Source organism: Bacillus rossius, chromosome 16 (assembly GCF_032445375.1).
Source record: "Bacillus rossius redtenbacheri isolate Brsri chromosome 16, Brsri_v3, whole genome shotgun sequence".
Taxonomy (NCBI): Eukaryota; Metazoa; Arthropoda; class Insecta; order Phasmatodea; family Bacillidae; genus Bacillus; species Bacillus rossius.
The window spans coordinates 2,103,811-2,125,531 of record NC_086343.1 but is presented as its reverse complement, the minus strand read 5'-3'; the positions used below and the strand labels follow the sequence as shown (position 1 = coordinate 2,125,531).

The 21,721-nt window shown below is 38.5% G+C and overlaps 1 protein-coding gene across 1 annotated transcript in view; it reads left to right on the top strand.

The window, feature by feature from the left end:
* The first annotated feature begins 9,807 nt into the window (after positions 1-9,807).
* LOC134540365 (LIM and SH3 domain protein Lasp) overlaps positions 9,808-21,721 on the top strand; it is a 43,069-nt gene continuing 31,155 nt past the window's right edge. The window contains exons 1-2 of the mRNA XM_063383047.1: positions 9,808-10,212; positions 13,372-13,466. Of these exons, the coding sequence (XP_063239117.1) occupies positions 10,144-10,212; positions 13,372-13,466 (164 nt within the window). The 5' untranslated portion in view covers positions 9,808-10,143. The remainder of the gene's footprint in view (positions 10,213-13,371; positions 13,467-21,721) is intronic.

The window sequence follows — 21,721 nt, the reverse complement described above, 5'->3', positions numbered from 1 at the left end:
TCAACGATATAGATATATATAGACTGCTCTTCACCCAGTTTTCGGTGCCATTTAACACTTTCGAACGGAGAACTAAATTCCGAAAGAAAGAACAAGAAAACAGTTTTGACATATTGGTGGGCAAATTTAGCTCTAAAAGCATTGTTTATATGGGAGAAAGCTGCAAGTTGCTGGTAAATCTCCTAAAAAAAAATTTTGTTGCAATTTTACAGTTTTTTCGGGGAAACTTTGACGCCAAAGTCTGTGCTCCTTTGTCAGATAAGCTATTTGCTATTAGAGTGAGAATTCAATGAACGCACTGGTGGTGTAAGTTAATGCAGCAAAGGAAACGGCCCATAGTTTATTTATTTAATATATAGCTGCGATTGGGTACAAAGTGCCCGGTGGCAAGCATTCTCCTTACTTTCCCCTCACTCTCCTTCTGAACTGGTCCACACTCCCTGCCGACACACACTCCTCCTCCAGCCTATTCCATTCCCCTACTGTCCTCACGACCATCGCATTTTTTCCCCTTTCTGTTCTCCTCCTCTCTTTGAAAACCTTCCTAGTATTTTCCTTCCTACTTCTAGGCATTCCCATTTTGACTTTTCCCCCCAGCTCGCCCCATCCTCCCACTCCACTCAGCACCTGCTACATCTTGACCAATATCTCCTATCTTCTATCCTTTAAGCTCTCCCATCTCATTCCTATCATCATCTCTGTGGTACTGCACTCCCCCTTCCCTTCTCTGTCCGCTCTCCTCCACTTGCCCTTCACCCATCTAGCTGCTCTCCTCTGCACCCCCTTCAGCACCCTCTCAAGTACTGCCGTGTATGGGTCCCACACTGCTGCGGCATACTCCAGCATGGGGCGGACCATAGTTTTATAGGCCTTGTCACGTATGCTGCTGCTTCCCCCCCTGAGCACTCGTCTCAGCATGCCCAGTGCGTGTCTGCCCTTCTTCACTACCTTGTCTACATGCTCCCCCCGCCAAAGGTTACCCTGCAGCACCACCCCTAGATATTTGTAGCTGTCGGTCTCACTTATCACGTCTCCCCTCCAGCGATATTCCCTCCTGACAATCTTCCTCTTCCTGGTAAACCTGACCACTTTCGTCTTTCCCACATTTATTTTCATACCATTATTTTCCACCCATTCTTCCAGCCTTTCCAGATCCTCCTGTAACCCATTTCTCTCCGCATCCATGTAAACCACGCAGTCGTCTGCAAAAAGCCTAATATGCCCTTGTATCTTCTCTCCTATATCATTCATCATTATGGTGAAGAGTAGTGGGCCAAGCACACTGCCCTGCGGCACCCCTGACGTAACCCTTCTTTGCTCCGACAACTCCTCCTCCACATGTATCCTCTGTGTCCGGTTGCTTATGAAGTCGCCAATCCAACCCACCACCCTCCTGTCACTTATAGCTCCCTCCACTTTTTTCATCATTTTTTCGTGAGGAACTTTATCGAATGCTTTTTCAAAATCTATGAAACAGGCATCAATCATTAGACCATTATCTACCCCCTCCACCAGCTCCTCCAACAGTCCAGCCAGCTGAGTTTCACATGAATATCCCCTTCGAAATCCATGCTGTCTCCTGTCAATCCACTTTCTACCATCCAGCTCCCCTACTACATGCCTGTGCACTAACCTCTCCATTACCTTGCCTACTGCCGATGTGATACTAACTGGTCTATAGCTGGCTGGGTCCTCTTTGCTACCCCCCTTCTTGTATATCGGTACCACCACCGCCTCCTTCCATTCTTGCGGCAACTTGCCCTCCTGCAGCGATCTACTGAATAGCAGCTCCAGGTACTTCACCATGGCTTGCCCCCCCCCCCCCCCCCAGCTTTATTATCCCATTCCCTATGCCATCCTTACCTATGGCTTTCCTGCTGTCTAACCTTTTCACTACTTTCTCAATTTCTTCCTTCCTGATTTCCAGCCGTTTCTCGTGTCGCCCTGTACTATGCTCAGCATGTTTCCTTTCCCACTGTTTTCCCTTCTCGAACACTGACATGTACTGCATGGCCAACAAGTTTGCCTTTTCCTTGGATCCTGCTGCAATTTCACCTTCCTGATTCCTCAAAATTGGTACCCCTGTCCGTGTGCCCTTCGTGCTTCTAACAAACCTGTATAGCTTTTGCCAGTTGCCTTTTGTCCCCTGTACCATCAGGTCCCCGAGATAGGCCTCCTTCGCCTTCTTTATCTCTCTATTCAGTTGCTTTCCTATTTCTTTCAGCTCATCTGTTACAGTCTTCTTTCCTTCCTTTTTCCCCAGCGCATATAACAGTCTACCCTTCCTCTTTAGTTTCCGAATTTCCCTTCCATAATAAGGTGGGTCCCCTCCCACATTAATCCTCTTTTTAGGTACGTATTGCTCTTGAGCATCTCCCATCACCTTTTTGAAATCCTTCCACAGTTCCTGCACATCGATGCCTATGCTCCATTGGTCGAATCTCTCTTCCAGAAACTCCTCCACCCTTGTCTGTACTGCCCTCCCATACAACCATATTTGCCTGCTGCTGCCTTTCATGACCTTCTTGTCCAGGCAAATCTCCACAACGGGGATATTGTGATCGCTTATCCCATCCACCACTTTAGAGTGAGTGGCTAGCTCCTCGGGTCTTACCAGCACTACATCCAATAGTGAGCCGCCAGCTCCCCCACCCATCCTAGTTTCCTCTACCACCACCTGTTGTAACCCCATGTTCACCAGTTTAGTTGCCCTCCGTTGTTGGGCCATAAGCCACTCGTGTGATTGTCGATGAGTGTTCATGTGTTTATCCGCCACTGTGGTGTATGGGAACACAATATTGTCAGCTGATTATTAAATAAGAAAACAATACACATTCATAACTTCAATTTTTTAAGCCAAAATAAAGTTAGTTAAATATTATTTTGATGATTATGATTTAAATGTGTATTTTTAAATAAATAAAGAATGTGCTAAAGGAAAGTCGACTTCTGCTTGTGTTTTCATCAAACAAATTTCGCATATACCTATAATTTGTATGAATAAATATTTTATACCACATTAAATGTAATATTTTCAAAATACATGTTCATATTATAGTTTTTAATTAAATACTTTAGATTTTGGTTGAGATAAAAGCAATATATAACCATTTACACTTGTTAATGCGGCTAACTTTAATTTCTTTTTAATTGGTGTGAAACAAATCAGAACCATTATTGACGCCGTCCCCGCTGCCTGTTCTATAATTAATGAATTTAAGTTGTGAAAACTAAGATTTTGACTCGAAAGCTGGGTTATTTGCCTCGTGGCTACAGGCAGGAATGTGTCGACAAGGACTCCCCGGGCTGTTTAGGCCACCTAGGACGCCGTAACGATTAAAAGAACACGTAAATATAACTAGATTTATTAGCACGTCACACTGTACATTACGTCACCTGGTACAGTACGCCGTCATGTAACTGGCTGTATCATCGTCTACCTTCACATCTCCACACACACAGCCCTCGAATGGCGGTACTGATTCACGGTTTGCGGAATTCCCTGAAATTACTCCACCGAGGGTTGCAGGCTACCCTGAGATTAGCAGTAGTGGCGATGAAGGCGCGTAGCGCGTCTGGATGTAGCAGATAATGATACTCCGGATGGTGAAACAAAGGAATACTTCAATTAATTAATTAATTATTAAATGACCTAGGTGAAACACTGGAATTACACAACTATACGTGGCTGATGGCTGAAACTAATGCTAATATTGATACCGGGGAAAAGAGTCTGACATGGAAACGTCCCGTAGGTCGGAATGAATCTGATACAGGTACACTGCTCAGATTAAATTAACATAATTAACGAGAGTCCATCCTCGTAATGGCGTGGGGCCATGTAATGATGGGTGCGGAAACAGTGGTACCGGGGCACGGAAACTCATTCGCGACTGCGGCACGTCCCAGGAACTGATTCGTTAGTAAGTCACGGTTCGTGTTTGGCACAACTCCACCCCGCGTGGGCAAAATTCAAATCTCCTGACGGAGGAACTATGGCATGAAGCGCGGGCACATTGGCGTGCTGCCCAAAAACAATAAGAATTACTTATTAAGAGAAATGGCACATGAACCAAACACACTTAGTTACTGACCGCGCGACACTTCGCACGGTCGATGTAGGGCCGGTGGTGGAGCGGATGAAAAAGGGTTTAGATTTTTACCTATGGAAGCTACATGCTGGTTTTGGCGTGAGAAGTGAAGGCTCCACGTGTGTGTAGCTGCCGGCCCTGGTGAGTGCTGGATGGTGACTCACGACTCTCCCTGGCAACCTGGCCAGGGAGGGCTCGATTTCCCGTGGAAAGTTACGGAACGCGGTAAGTTGGTGACGGCCAGTATTGTGACACAAAAGCATTTACATCAACATGAATTAATTATTTAAGAATATTAAATACATAAAAAGTTTTAGTTAATTCTCTTAATTATAATTGCATGTGCACTATGTTCCGATTGCGCATTGCCACACCTGGCCGGACGCTCGCACAACATAGCCGGCCGTGACTAGCGTTTCGTCGTTTGGTGTACTGCCCTAACCTACTCTACCTGGCACGCGCGGGCATGTTCGTTACAGTTGTCCTAATTTAGGTGTTGTGGACACATAACGTCCTGTGCTCTCAGAGGAAGCACCGATGGCAGCGTCATTATATATAAATGATTTTTATTTGTATTTATGGATTCGTCAATTATTAATCAGTGTTATAAGGACCCTTTCTAGTGATCCCAAAGAGATAATTTCAAAGTGCTTACACAATATTATGAGTTGACTATCTCTTTCACACGATGACGCCGTCCCCGCTACCTCTGACTATTTAGACGTGGTTTTTGCTCGGGTTCATGATCTCAGGGAAGGTCCGGCCTTGTGGCTAGAGGTAGGGGTTAACGCAGTAGGGCCCCCGAGCTGTTATGGCCACTCAGGATGCCTGAAGAATAACACAAAGTTTCTGGAAGATATTTGGTGACTTTAATACAGCACAGCCCAATACATGGTGCTGCCCGTTCTGGCCGTAACGGTTTGCCCGACGCGACTAGTCACATGCGCAGCTCACTTCCTCAGTGGCGGCTCACGATTTTAATGTGCATGAGGGGCGGACTTGTACACGTGATGCGATAGTTACAAAAATACACTCTGACATGACGAACGATATCTTGACGAACAATACACTTCTCTATTACCTAACACTTAATAAACTGGGCTAGTGACACGTAGGCCCATGTCTCCGGCGACTCTACGTGATACCTAGATGTGTCCCAGGGACTGATTCGTTATTACGTTCGATGGCACGTGTCGCCTGCTGGCTGCCCCGTGCGGGCCAAAACTAAGTAGCCTGTAGGCTAAGTTGGGGCGTGAAGTGCCGACGTAAATTCTCGTAAACTTCCCACAGTACTTACGTATGACGTAGAACACTCATCTTGGAGCACTGATTTAATTAAGTTAAATACCTCATGGTAGATTGAGGCCGACCGCGGAACTGTACGTAAAAGTTTGAAAAGATATTACACTATTGAAAACTACATGTCGGTGAAAGCAAAGGTTGATGGTTCCGCGTTGCGCGCAGGCTGCCGGCCTGTTCGAGCTCCGGAAGGACACTGACTGTGTCGCCGCGCGACCCCCCTCCCCCGCCAGCCCTCCCACGGAAACGTGTGAATTTCGCGGGAAACTTAACCGGCCAGGTTCGGGACAAATCGCACAGTGAAACATGATTTTGCAAGGACTGAAATATTAATTGATGAAAAATAATGTTTAATAAAACCTGTGGAAAAATATAATTAAAATAATTTGTTGTAGTGCGGCGGAGGGATATGCCACACCCAGCCGGATCATTCCGCCGGCGCAGCACTCGTTGCATGGCGTTCGCCTCGTCGCACGAACTACACTTTGCTGCGCGCACGGGCGCGTTCGGTGCACACGCTTTTGCGAGACGTTGATGAGGCATAGCGGTCTATGCGACACAGAGGAGCATTGGCGGTCGGCGTCAACGATATAATTAATTAGTATGGAAAAAAAGATCTACAGTACTTATTTATTAAAAAACAATATTTTACAATTTAATGTAAGAAAAAGAGTTAAAAGGACAAAATTAGTTTTAATTTATTACTTATCAATTGCCCGTAAATTTTACATGCTCATTTAAGCTAATCCTTAACACATTTTCATAATTTATGGCCGCTATTTATATAGGTAATTTCATCTAACAAATCAATCTAAAAATAAATTACATTTGATGTGCTTTAAAACTTTTTGTCTGTTACAGTAAAAATTTGTGAAAAAAAAATTATGTTAATCTTATTTGTTAGAATACAGTAGAAAGGTAATTCATTTTTTATTTTAAACAATTCAAAAAATTAAAGATCAAAAAATCTCTCATATATTTATCAGAATTGCAATTCTTCCATCAAAGGAACTGCCATATTTATTATGTCCGTTTGGGACATTAATCTGATTAATCTAATTAATTCTCCTAACATAATACAGTTTAGCAAAACTCTATCGGATTTCACTACTTCTGCTAGCGGAATTATTCCAATAGCGTCAAGAATAGGACTCCTGGACAGAAATATTGACCCCAGGGATGTCTCTTATAAACACCCTGCGGGAAGTGCTGTCAGACACAACTCCATTTAAAAAAAAAAGAATCCTTCTTTATCAGTCTTATCTTGAGGTGGCTTGAAAACAAATAAATAGTTCTGACTTTTTCTGCCATTTTTCTTGGTCGACAAATAATCATTAACATTGATATGATGGAAACATTTAATATACAAAATTGTATAAATGGCCCAACTAGAATAACAGAAAATACTGTATCACAAATTGACTACATGCTGACAAATCTAGAGATGTATGATGCCAAAAATATAAATCTAGGATTGTCTGACCATATGGCAAAAACTATCACATTACATTTTAAAATGGAAATTCGTAAAACAAACATTAGCTATAGACTCTTTAGTGATGAAAATATTTCTCAAATGAACAGTCTCTTATTGAAGGAAAATTGGGAAGATATATATCTCACAAATGACACAAATAAAATATTTAATTCTTTCTTAAACATCTATTGTAGAAACTTTGAAGCAGCTTTCCCTTTGAACCATAAAACACTAAAAAACCCGTATAATTTAAAAAAAGATAAAAATTGGATAACTAAAGGTATTAAAATATCTTGTGCAAAAATTAAAGAACTACACCGAATTTATAAAAAAGGGAACACTACTAAAGATTTTGAATTTTTTTATAAAAATTACAAAATTATATACAAAAAAGTATTGAAATGTGCCAAACAAAACTACAACAATCATAAAATAGAAACTAGTAACAATAAATGTAAAACAATGTGGAAAATTATCGGAAATGCAAATGGGAAAATAATAAAACAACGAACAGACAAAATATCTTTAAACATAGAAGGAAAAAATGTACATGACTACCAAGCTGCGAATTTCATAAATAATTACTTCATAAACATCTGTAATAATGAGACACCATTAGATACAAAGCTAAATAAAACTTCTACTTTGCAAACGTGCGAACTTCCTCATACCTCCAGTTCACTATTTTTAGCACCGGTTACAAAAATGGAACTCATAAAAGTACTCAAGAGCATAAAAAACAAGCATACACAGGACATATATGGTATATCAAGTTTTATAATGAAAAAATGTTTTGACCCTATAGCACAACATTTTCTTTACTTAATAAATACAGTAATAGCATCTGGAATATTTCCAGACAACATGAAAACAACTAAAGTAATCCCCCTACATAAAAAAGGTGACAAAACAAAAATAGAAAATTATAGGCCAATAAGCATATTACCCTCATTTTCAAAAATAATAGAAAAAATTATTTCAAATAGAATTATACAGTTTTTAAACAAACATAATTTATTATGTGAAGAACAATTTGGATTCCAAAAAAATAAATCCACTACTACAGCGACTTACCACCTTCTTAAACACATCCTAGAGTATCTGGATAAAGGTAGTGAAGTATTTGGCATTTTTTGTGATTTATCAAAAGCATTTGATTCTGTACATCATGGAAATTTAATAAGAAAAATGGAAAATTATGGTATAAGAGGTATTGCCATTAAACTACTCTCATCATACTTAAAAAATCGAAAGCAAAGGGTTTACCTAAAAGAAGATACTATGGAAGTAACATCATATTGGGATACAATTAAAACTGGAGTTCCACAAGGAAGTATACTTGGGCCGCTACTCTTTCTTCTGTACATAAATGACCTTCCTTCTCAAAAAATAAATGGAAAGATGATACTCTTTGCTGATGATACAAATATTGTTATAACAGCCCCGAATAACACCGAATTAAATGCGTTAGCCGTAAACACTCTAGATAACATGGAATCTTGGTTTAAAGAAAACAGACTAAAACTAAATCTGAATAAAACAAACTTCCTACACTTCAAGAGAAACACAGTGTTCAATCCCACACACACTTCTTACACTTATAACGGTCAACTAATAGAGGAAAAAAATTCAACAAAATTTTTAGGTTTTGAAATAGACACCCACCTAAACTGGCACTCGCATATACACAACACTGTTAAAAGACTAACCCGTGCTTGTTATGGTCTTAGGGTGATTCGAATGTTATTGTCTAAAGACTATGTAAGATCTGCATATTTTGCAAATTTTCATTCCATTATGAGTTACGGCATGGAACTTTGGGGACACACAGCAGAAGGAAACAGAATATTTAAGCTTCAGAAAAAAGCAATTCGACTAATTTCCTTTTCGAAACCATCATCATCCTGTAGACACCTATTTCAAGATCTCAAAATTATACCTTTTTACTGTCAATATTTTATCCAGCTAATGATTTTAATGAAAGATAACATACATCTACACAAAACAAATAGTGACATACACCCGTATCAAACAAGAACTACACTCAACCTCAGAATACCATCTCACTCCACCAGCCAATATGCCAAAAACTGTAATTATGTGGGAATCTGCTTATATAATAGTCTACCTCGGCATGTTAAAAATATTAATAATAAAAAATTGTTTGCAATAGAGTTAAAAAAAATAGCTGAAAAACAGTTTTTTTATTCTTTCAAAGATGTAGAAGACTATATAAAAATAAAAAATAATAGCAAAGATTTTATAGGGTAAATTCAATCCCACTTGTAATGTATGTTAACTAATAAGTAAAATGTAATTGTATATTATTATTATATTTTTTTTATGTGAAATTGTATGTTTTTGTTTTTTGTGAAATTATATATTTTGTGCTTTTGTTTTTTGTGAAATTGTATATATTTTTTTTTTGTGAAACTTTATATGTATATATATATTATTATTTTTTTTTTCCTATATGTACTTGACATGTATCATACCCCAGAAATGGGGTCAAAGGATATGAAAATAAATAAATAAATAAATAAAATAAAACACATTAGCAGACACAACACAGTAACTGTGTAATGTAAGCATCTGACCCTACAATTACTGGCGGTCGCACTCCAAATGCCCAGTTTACACTGGACAGGACTGGGGCCGAACTTCAATATTTACCGAGGAGTACGACGTTAGTGTTAAACGTTGTTTCACACTTTGTATAAAGTTTATTTTTATTTTAGTGTAATTAATTTTCAGTTAGTAATATGTTGATAAATCTATTAAATTTATTGACTTCTAACTGAAATAAGAAAATTTATTTCACAATGAAAACTACCTATGTTTTTAATGTTCTTTAATAAACATAATATTTATTATCTAATTTTGCTTTGGTAATAAATAATTTTTATTTTTATAATTTGTACGTCTGGATTAAGTTGTTGTAAAGTTGTTATTTTGACTAGGGTTTTTTCTTTTCCCTTCCCCACCTAAATTTTATTCCAGTGAAGTTTCAGTCAAAGATTGTTTCAGTTGACAGCTTTCACTTTCCCTTGCACTAGAGTGAAGTTTTGGAACCTGTTGTACTTACGTAGACTGTCCAATGTTAATTTGTTGATTAACCGTTTTTTAATGAACTTGTGTGACAGTGGTTGTTGCATGGTGGTGTGGTGACGTTGTTTACGCTTACGTTGGCCATTGGCGAGTGAAATTTTTGTGTTTTTTACCAATCTAAATTTTGTCTAAAAGTCTATTTCTAAGTTCTTGTCTAGTACAGTTAAAATGAACAAAAAGTGTTCTAGGTGTGAGAAAACTGTGTATCCAATAGAAGAACTTAAGTGCCTTGACAAAGTAAGTAATTTTTAAGTATTTTTTTGTTTTATTCTGGGACAATATTAACTTTTTTTGTATGTGTAGAATCAGATTGGTGCTGTTTAATTTATGATAAAAAAAAATCCAAGGCAATTTGAGTCAACTAAATACGTTTTCATATTGATGGAAAATTGTGTAGCTCATAACCATACGATACAGGTTTTAATAAAGTTTATTCTTGCCTGCATTAATAGTCCCTTGAAGTTTATTTTGGTTGATTGAATACAATGATTACATTAGTCAATAATTACTTTGGTTCAGTCTGCATCACACAGCTTTCTGGAGCTCAAGCTTAGTGACAACTATATTCCTGCATTTTTTATGTACTTTGCTAAATAGGTAATCTTTTGGGAGAGCAGTTCTTAGGTTCTACTAATTGTGCTTAATTATTATGTATAGTGACTAGTATACATATTTAATAGAGTTTTTATTACCTCTTAAATTTTATTTATATTACCATTTCGTAGTTTGTGAGAAGGACTTTGTGGAATTGTGGACTGTTTTGGTTTTAGAAATATTAAGTAGATTTTGGTAATTATCTACTGTAGCTTAAATAAATAAAATAAAAAATAAACACCAAAAATGTTCCTTATTTTATTTATGATAATAAATTTAGGTGCATTCAGATATTTTTGAGAACTTCACATATATTTAACCATTTTACGTTTGCCTATGCCCTGCTTGAGTCCAGGTAAACATTTGATGAAATATTTGGTTCAAAGGATGGTGTAAAACTACTTTTCCACCCTAGGAAGGCACAATTTGGGTGGCAAACAGTCTTGGCCCTTGTAACATGCTTACATTTAACAACCTTGTATTTTAAGAAACAGTGTAAGCAATGTTTTACTCCTAAGGATGTCTGGTAAATCACAGAATGATGTTGCAGCTAGTATCAACTAAATAGTAGGGTGGCGACAGCAAAATCAGGGACATCTCTCTTTTAAAACAATCTTGGCTACGTAATTAAAGTGTAAAACAAATTTGTCACGTTATTTACATTACAGGTAATTTTTTAGAATAATTTTACAAAATCCGTTAACCCAGAAATACTGTTTGACACATGTGGCGGAATGGTAGTGTTTAACACTTAGCGAGTTCCGAGGCTTAGCCGTGATGGTGTCCGTGATACGGCGCAGGAAAACACACAACTGTTAATTACAAGTGATGTTCTTATAAATATCTGAATGTGCATTGATATTATGATTAGAAATAAAATAAGGTTCTAAATAAATCCATTTTTGGGTGATTTTTTTTTAAAATGTAAGTTAATACAATTTCTCATTATTTAATTTTCCCAATAATTGAGTTTTTGAGAATTTAAAAAATAATCTATTGTTTATCTTGAATGATTGGGAGTAGTATTAGATGTCAAAGTGATTGTTTATTATCATGTAGCAGAGTTAATCCCTTTATCATGATGGCATGATCCTGTTTACATTGATCCTGCGGTACATGATGATTGTGTCTAAAGTTCATGTCCAAACAAGAACTGGATTATCACAATACAAACACATTAGTTCAAGTCTTATGGAAATTTTTTCTTTCATATTAAACTTGGAATCATAATAATTTATTGTTATATTACAAGATTTTATTATGACCAGAAATATTTGACCTACTAAATTTTAACCGCATGCATCATGTACCACAGGATCAATGTATACAGGATCATACCATCATGATTAAAGAATTAACTTGGATACGTGAGACGGAACTTTTACCGATCCTGATTCCATTATAAAATTGAAGATATCACCAACATGGTGGCTCTGATAAGTGTGAGAAATTGTAGATTTTTTGACAGGGAGCATTCACAAGCATGGTTTGCACAAAAGGTTTTTTTAAAATTTTTATTAAACTAATGTTTGGGTATTGTATTATTTAATACATCCTTACCTTTAATAATATTAATAATAATAATTTACACCTGCAATTGGGCTTCCGCCCGGTGGCAAGGAGTTCCCACCCCACAACTACCCTCACTCCTCCCCCCTCTGTAGCCTCCTTCAGAACACAATACCGAAGAAATATTTCCCATGGTATCGTATTGTATACTACAATTCCGCCTGATCTGGTATAATTTTTGATACCGCTTTTTTAAAAATTATTTTCAAATTAATTTTAACATCCCAAGTATTGTAAAGTATACTATAGCCTTACCTATTGTATTATATATGGTGATAATCTTACAATGCAGCTTTTCCATGAAGTAATAATAAAATTCCCAAAATACTATTTTCAAACAATAGAGACATTCCTGTATGTACCTTGAAAACAGTGTTTCTGAATTCTTACTGGTCTCTGAGAAATCACTTTTTATACCTAGCTTACATTACAATAATAAATGCATTGATGCAGCTGCTGCAATATTTTTTTCTGTGCGGGTGTGTGTTTTTTTTTTTTGTTGAGAAATTTAGTAAACAGAGGATTGTTTTGACCAGCAAAATAGTTAATATAATGATTGTATTGCAATAATTATATTGGGAAAATTTAGATGTTTCTATTTTCTGTTTGTTGTTTTTTTTGTAAATAACTACTTGCATTACAGAATCTTGTTTTCTGATATTTGCATTTAAAGTAGTATTTTGAAATGAAAGATTCTAATGGGTGTGAAAATTTTAAATTATTCATGATAAAGTTGCTGACATTTTACGAATTCCATTTTGATTGATGAGTTACAAACCTGGCCCCACCCGAGGAGGGGGAAGGCAGTCTGCCACTAAGAACACAGCGTTTTAAATGTTTATGATTTATTTGAGGATATCCAATAACTCTTGTTCTTCACCTCTTTTGTCTTTTTCTGTCACAGACCATAATCAAACCACCTTCATTACCACCCCCCACCCCCTCCACCACCCCACCCTCCACCACCCCACCAACCCCCCACCACCAACCCTCCACCACCAACCCCCCACCACCAACCCCCACCCCCACCACTAACATACACCACCACATCACCACTACACCATCATCACCACTACACCATCATCACCACTACACCATCATCACCAATATCATCACAAGTTTAGTTAAAAATCTTCAAATAATAATTATTGTAGAACTTAAGTTAAGGGAATCCTTTCAACTAATAGGACACTGTAATATCATTAAACATCACTGACTCACTTCTGTTTGCAGATATGGCACAAGCAGTGCTTCAAGTGCCAAGTGTGCAACATGACACTCAACATGCGCAACTACAAGGGATTCAACAAGCAGCCCTACTGCGAAGCGTACGTCCCCTCCCCCGTACTCGGTGGCTTGCTTTGACGTGCTGTGTTGGTGGCTGTTGTAGCGCTCTGTTCGATCACTCACTGCGGTATGCTGGGCTTGGAAACTGATTCAGCTAGCTACGCGTGGTCTTCGGTAGATCTAAGCAAAACTCTGGAAGTTTTTTTAACTTCTTTTAGTAGCCCTCGACGTGAGCCCCCTTGGTAGCACGGCGAACATCCAGACAGAATTTTAGCTTTTGATATGTTCTGCAAAGCTTTCCTGGTACGGGTTTCCAGGCCATCAAATCCATTAGTTGGTGCCTGGAACACATTGCCAGTTTCTTAATGCATAGGTACTAGGAGGTTGCTTATTAAACTGCTTGCGGTGATTTTTTTTTTTCTCTCGGTGACTGATTTTATCTCAAAAAGTCACACCAAAAAAACATGCACGTCTTGAATCTTTGCAGTTTCACAAACAATTGACTGAGAATTATAGCATCAGTTAATGGGGAAGAAAATTCCAGAGTTTTACTTCAATTGCATAAAATGGCATGTAGCTAGCTCAATTAGTTACCTCTCAATAAATGTTCAAAATAGAGGTGGGTTGGGACAGCAATTTTCGGTATCAGTCCCAACCTGATACTGATACAGTAATGTACCTAGGTACAAGTCTCTGATACTTCTGTATCAGACGGTCCCAGGAGGCAACAAAGCTCCGCGTACGCAGACCGTGCGACCGGAAGGAGAATCTGATACATTATTTATCACGCCCGGTAATTCTCTACCTCTGTTACTCTCATGCCCGCCTGATACAGCCAGTATCAATCAGTTCAACATTCACTGCAGTTCGTCCTGGCCATGTATCACCATTTTGCGGGCTATCATGCTTTGTAGTTAGTATCTTTATAGTGAAATAAGGAATGGATAAGTGCACGAAAAAGACTTCATTTGTGTGGAATTTTTTCACGGAAAATAATGAGTTTGCTAATTGTAATTTGTGTAAACAAAAACTGAGTTATAAATCATCGACTAATCTGAAGAAACATTTGAAACGTAAACATTGATATAGTATGCTCACTAATGTACCTATCTGTTTTTTTATTTTTTATTTTTGATAAAATCGTGAATTTTTAATGTATAAAAACACTAGTTACTAATTGTTTTCGAAAAAAGAAAGTCCATATGTTGATTACATCTGTTATTAGTGTCAACTGAGAATTTATTTGCATTTTCATAGCTGTTAGGTGCACAAATATAAATATTATATCTTGTATTAATGTACTTTTTAATATTAAAATTTCATTAGTTTTATTATTGAACGAGACGGTGCACGCACTGCGCACTGAGCGTACTTTGAAGTACGTAGGACAATAAACAAAACGACTTGTAACCAGGGCTGCCACTCTGATATTCATGAAAAACCTAGATAACCTACAAAAAAACCCAGACACATGGGTAAACAACCCAGATGCGTCTAAAATGCTATCGTTGAAAATGTTTGCGTACTAATTCAAAAATATAAACATAACTGGTTTTAATATAAAACAATTAATTACCTTACAAGACTGAAAACGGTTAAATACAACCAATACAAGAAAATTACACTGCAGCAAAATGGCTGTATAAGTAATTCTTGGACCAGTACATATCATAAAAAAACCTACAAATATATACATGACAAAACAAACACCATCACTGCATCCTTTAAACCGGTAATTGTTTTTATAAAACTGCATCATGTACGTTAGTCTTTATTCAGAGTCTGATTCTACAAGATTGGTTTGAAGGTTAATTGTTGCATTGGTTTTGTGTTCTGCAAGCCTCTTTGAAGAATGTGTCTAATTTAATATTCGACTTAGCTTCTTGAAAACTAGTTTTGTGTTTATATGTATTTTTGTGTGTGAAACACATAGACTTGTTTGCATTTATCAAACAGATATTGCAACAGATACAGTAGCTACTACCTTTATTATTGTTTTAGGTATAAAAATAATTAAAATTATAAAAAACCTAGAATTGTTGGAATTCATTATTTAAAAACCCAGAAACCCAAACACCATTGGAAAAACCCAGATCTGGGTGGAAAAACCCATGAGTGGCAGCCCTGCTAGTAACAATATCGCTTTGCGCCTCTCCTTCAAGGCTTCAACGCCTTCCCCTGCGCTTCCTCCCCTACATTCTTTCCCTTCTTTATCCCTTATTCGTCGTTCCTGCTCCCTCCCCTTTCACAATCTCCGCCCAAGTGACCGTCATCTGCGATCGGGTACTGTATTCATTGGCCGTGGTGTTGTTCCAGCTGAATTCTGAACTGATACTAAAGTCTCTGATACTTTTCAAGTGTACTCGTTTGCCGTTCCTGATACAGGCGCGTATCAGTGCCAAAGTATCAGGTTGATACTTTTCGACCCACCTCTAGTTCAAAACCCCTAGTGGACTTTGAGACACGCTGTATATTTTCTCACCAAATATTTGCTACACAATACACGCTATCCGTAAACAATTAAGTACGTTGGGCTAGTCATAGCTAAAATTTTTCATTACTAATCACCAGCAGGATGTCTACATTCAGGAAAATGTCGGGAAAGTTAAAAATTGGTCATGGAAAGTAAAGTATTTTACTTGAAATTCTGGGAAAGTCATGGATTTTCCATAGGGATAGTAATTTGAGGGGGAAAACATCATGCTTCAATTTGTCATCACGTAGATCATGAGCAATTTTTTCTTTGAATATTGTTAGTGTATAGTCATACACACTATAAAATTGTGTATGCAAGGTTCTCTTTGAAATAAAACAAAATATATAATTTAAAAAAAATTAATTGACGAATTAATAATTTTGGTGATAAAAAGACAGAAATATTTTATTACAGATTGTGTGGACACACTGAGTTAATTTCTTTAGTTTACGCAGCGTTCAATAGAACTATAGTCCATTTTAGGAACCTTCCATCATGTATTTCTGGAATTACATGAAAACAAAACAAAAACCGGTATGGTGGGAAGGCTGAGCCTAAGACCCACTGTGAATGCCTAATCCATGTTCTTCCACCACAGGTCGAACATAAACATTATTCAGTTTCAACGGAGAGCTCGTGTTTCCAGGCTGTTAACTTCCTAATTATAAAGGCTTGTTAAGACATGTGTTATCTTCTTGTTTGTAAATAATTTTCCAGGATGTATTTGTAACATTAATTCCTACTTTTGTGTGTGAACATTTATAAAATATAACAGTGAGAAATATCTTTCCAGTCTAGCTGTGAAAAAGGGAAAAGAGTGGCTACTGGTGGGAAAGTTGAGTTAGAAGTGCTATAGCCCGATTGTTTTATTCTGTCTATTCGCTGATATTTACATAGATTTCTTTGCTATATTTGACACTTATGTTGAAGTTTATTACTCAGTCCAGTGTTCCGTACCTGCACAAGCGACTGGCTCGAGCCTAGACAGTAGGGTCCTTGCCCGCCCACTGCCCACTTGCGCGGCCCGGGGGCTCAGCCCCTCCTTGTGGCCTGGACCAAGGCCTGGGTGGCAGCTCGCGTGCTGGCGAGTGGAGGATTCTCCAAACATTAGTGCTCAGTTGTGCTAGTTTGTGCCGTGCTGCGTTACGTAAAACATACTACTGCACATAGTAAGTTGGTCACCAACTTGTCAAGTTGGCAACCACCCTTGTAAGACATAAATTTTCCGGGAATCGTTTCTGCACCACGAATCAGTGCTCAATTTGTGCTGATTTGTTTTTCGAAATATGTAGACAAAAAATTAATGGCACTTGATATTATGTGGGTTGCAAATTTACAGCTCCCGATCGTATATTGGTATTTTGAACTGAAATATTGTCAAATTGTTGAATTATATCATTAATACGGTTTGTAAAGTATAAATTAATTATTTAATTTACCTAGTAAAATAATCTAGATAAATTTTAATTAATATTGAAAGTAAATAAACTGAATGTTTATTAAAAATTATTAATTTAATTATGTATTAAGTAACAACGCAATAATTTAAAATGCTAATAAATTATACATACAGGAAAATAACCTCGTGTATATAAATACATTTGAAAAGTTTATAGTCACAATTTATACCCTTGATATTCACAATAAATATATGTTTTTGAATATCTGGACCAGTATTTAATATCAATAACCAAAGAGCAAATATATATTTTTTATTTTATGTAGAATTTTTTTATCCCGTGGAAATCTCGTTGAATGGTGCGTGCGCTTTGTAAAAATTCACTCATCATTTTTTCATAACGCGTCTAAAGATGACTTAACTAAGAAAAACCGTAAGATTGTACTAGGTTGACAAGTGCGATGGAGTCTACTGGACGCGTGACCCGACAGGTGAGCAGGCGTGGCGGCGCAGAGGTCTGTGTTCTCTGTGGGCTCTGTGCCGCTGCGACTGCAATGTGCAGTCTCTGTGTCTCGGCAGGAACAGCCCGCCGGCGAGTGTGCTCCGTTCCACGCGCCATCTTGGTTTACCTTTACTGCAGGGCTACCCGTGAGCATTTATTAGGGCGGTTCTCCGGCGTCCGGCATCGTGTCTCGTAAACACAATTTGTCGCCATGTTAGCTGTCTACTGTATAAATATATTATCACATGCGGGGTGGGCGCAAAACTGTTGTATACGGGGTAAAGGAAGGGGGGGGGGGGGGGTGCGGCGAGAATAAGAACCCGTCTAAGTACAATAGTCCGAACCTGTGCGTGGTCCGTGTTATCTGAATGTGAGTGACGTCACATTGTCTCACCGAAAACTGTCCTGTCCACAATTGCGATGTCCGATGTCCGAATGTATTGATTTCTAAAGTTGTCACCAGATGTGCTGAATCCAAATGTTTTTGTTTATTGTTTTGATGCTTTGTAGTAAGAGATTGAACTTATGAAAGTTGTGGGAGTTCAATATTATATATTAATTCAGTAAGGTAAAGTGGCAAATGTAAATGCTAAAAAATGAACTCATATCACACTGCCAGAAATGTATTCGTGTGTATGGCCTTCTGGTTTTTTGCTGCAATATTTCTGTTTCTATTACAACACCTTCCATTTCCTTCAATAACATAAACAAACACCACGTTTTAAAACGGGAACTGGAAATTCAAATATCGTGAGTGTTCTGTTCTTTTTCTGTGTCCGAAGTACACACACAGGTTGGTACAAAAAGTTCAAATTGACGAATGTCTTTGGACCAGGTAGGTTCGGACCTTCGCCCACTTGACGCATGACGTCAGAGGGTCACGTGGACCAATCAGCGACGAGTGTCCTTCGGACACAGTTTAGGACATTGCTATTGTAGACGGGCCTTAATGAGCGTGGATTTTACCCTACGCAAGTCTGCTGTGGATACGCTGCTCGTATGTTGTAAACTGTCCCATGTTTTGCTCTACATGCATGCAATAAGCAGAAAACTTTAATATGTACAGAATGTTCTCCATGAAACATAGTTTTGACGTTTACGTTTATCCACCTCGTTTCACAGTCACGGTCTTGCAAGCGCAAGTCGTTCCCTCAGTGAAAAGAGGGGGGGGGGGGGGGCGTGACATTTGCAGCTCTCAAATAATGTTCAGTATGCATAGATGCGGTGAGGATACTGTGTGCCAATCATCAAAAACATGAGAGATTTCGTGATAAATATATAGGAATAGCCCCTTGTTGATAGGAATGGCCTGAAAATGAAACGCACACATGGCGTTGGCATCGTAAAAGCGTTTAAGTTGTGGATCCCGATATAGGTTAATAATTTAAATTGACGTTAACTGTGTTAAACTGCAGACTGTTTGAGTTTCTTAACTTTCACAAAATATGTATTGATAATTTTGGCAGAATTAGTTATAGCCACATTGCAGAAGGTTTTGTAGCAAACACATAATAATAATTAAATGGATTATCGAACTGAAACTTTTTAGGATAAAAGGCAATGGCAATTTTGGCTACTTCATAATATGGTTTGGATTTCTTTCAGAATAATTTGTTTAGTTTTACCAAACCTTTAAAAAAAAAGGCGCTCTTTTGTCTTTTGTAAGGATTATAACCATTAAGAAAAATAACTTCCTGAAATAATTTCACATAACCATTTTGTGGACTGGCCAGCAGTGGCGTAGCCTGGATTTGTGTATGGGGGGTGTTAAGAAGCATGCCTCTCCCCCCCCCCCCCCCCGTATTAAAGTTTAGGGTCCGGGGGTCCTCCCCCGGGAAAATTTGTATTTTTTAGGTGTAAAATAGTGCTATTTTAGCAGTTTTTGGTACTTAAATTTAATTATTGTAATGGTAAAAATTTTATTAATTTTAATATGAAATTTGTTTAAGTGATGAATAAGAAATTAAATAAAGATTTGGTGCTATGGTGCTAAGAGGGAGGGGGGGGGTGGTTGAACCCCTAACCTTCCCCCCCCCCCCCCCTACCTGGCTACGCCCCTGCTGGCCAGTGGTATTTCCGTTGAACATGAAGTGTTTGCAGTTCCGTAATCCATTTAATTCTCCTTATTTGTACGCCCCAGGAACGTTTGGAACGTAACTCGGGAAGCTGATGATGCAGGGAGTACGTGACACAGATGGCGTGAAAGGTCGGGGTTCGAGGCGAGCATGAACTGAAACAAGGAGGGTCCCAATTGCCGCTGCAGGAACGGGAAGCCTTCATTTCACCGATTTTTTTTTTCTCCTAACCTAACTAAAACTAAGTGTATTTTGGAGGGGTCCGGGTTAGGGAGGGACCTAGGTGCGTCTCAGGCCGAAGCCTATACGCCTAGTCATGCTGGGATTAGCCATGCAGGGAGAGGGTCGCATGCATCGTGTGCTAGGAGGGGATTGGCCAGCCATGGCAACGATTGGCGCCATGACTAACTCCCCTCACTCTTAAATCTAGACTATAACTAGAGATAGGTTGGGCCCAGGTAAAACCTGCATAGACACAGGGAAAACCCTGGGCACATTCATGCGGGATGCAATCTGGCATGCATTACCTGTAGGAATTTACAGGAGACAGAGGATGGTCTGGATGAAGTGTTGGACAGAGTAGAAAAGAGTCTACCATGCGGGGGTTGGGCACTTGGACTCGTGGTCCGCTTTGCTTTTTATCCAGGACTGGATTTAGTGACCAGGGACGCAAGCGCCCCTGGTGGTGAGTGGTTGCACTGACCACTCACTCCGCCGCCAGTCAGCACCTAAAAAAACTAAGAAACTAAGACAAAAAAAGATAAATGACTTACAAACTAGGCATTTCGTTACGAAATATGCAAACACCCAACTCAGGGATGGACGTGCAGTGCTTAAGATTTCATTTCACCGACGAGAGAGCCACACCCGAAGTTCCCCGAAGTTCATGCTCGGTTCCCCCCCCCCCCCCCCCCCCCCCCCCACCGTTTCTATCTCATTGTATAAACCGGTGTGGCATTAAATTTTGCTGTCGATTAGGATAGGGTTGCTACATTATAAATACTTTAAAACATTGTGGATGGTTGGTTATATTTGTTAAGTATAGCTACATTAAACAAACTGTGAAATTATTTATGGTTGCTTAGCAAATAACTTTTTAATATGTAGCTATCCAGGGCTGGGAAACCGTTTACATGATTTCACAGTATCTTTAATGTAGCTATCCTAACCAAATCAACCGTCCAGAATGTTTTAAAGTATTTATAATGTAGCTAAACCTAACCTTTTACAATGAACAAAAAAAAACCGAAGATGCACGATCGGGCGTTTGGCTCTCTCGTCTGCGGAAAGAAGGCTTCCCCTGCAGGGACAGGAAGGTCGGTTCCCGGGACTTCCTGTCGGGGCAGAGACCGCAGCCAGTCACGTGACTCGCTTCCTGGGCCTGCTCGCCACAGCCGCAATGCCGTCAAGCCATTTGTACACGTGTCTGTACAGCAGATTTAGGGCCACGAAAGTCTCATCTAATACTCAATTTCTACTTCCAAGGAGATGTAGCTGAAAGACGTCATCTTGGTTTCTACTTTTTTTTTCCTTAAAAAACAAAACGTTTTATATAATGTAATGTAGCAGATTTTGATCTGTTCGAGAATAGAGTATAATTTAATTAAAATATTAAATGGATTGTCATTAATAATGACCGGCTCCTACAAATAGTTTCTCTTGTAAAATAATAATTGGCGCTAGGCATTGATTATACTGTTTGTGTGTTTACAGGACGACCACAGCTGTATAAATACTGTCAGTTTACGTTATCTTATGGTTCCATTAAAACTTACTAAAATTAACGATTACAAGATAGCCGGCTGGGTGGGCGCCATTTACACTGTACTGCGCTCTAAGCGTGG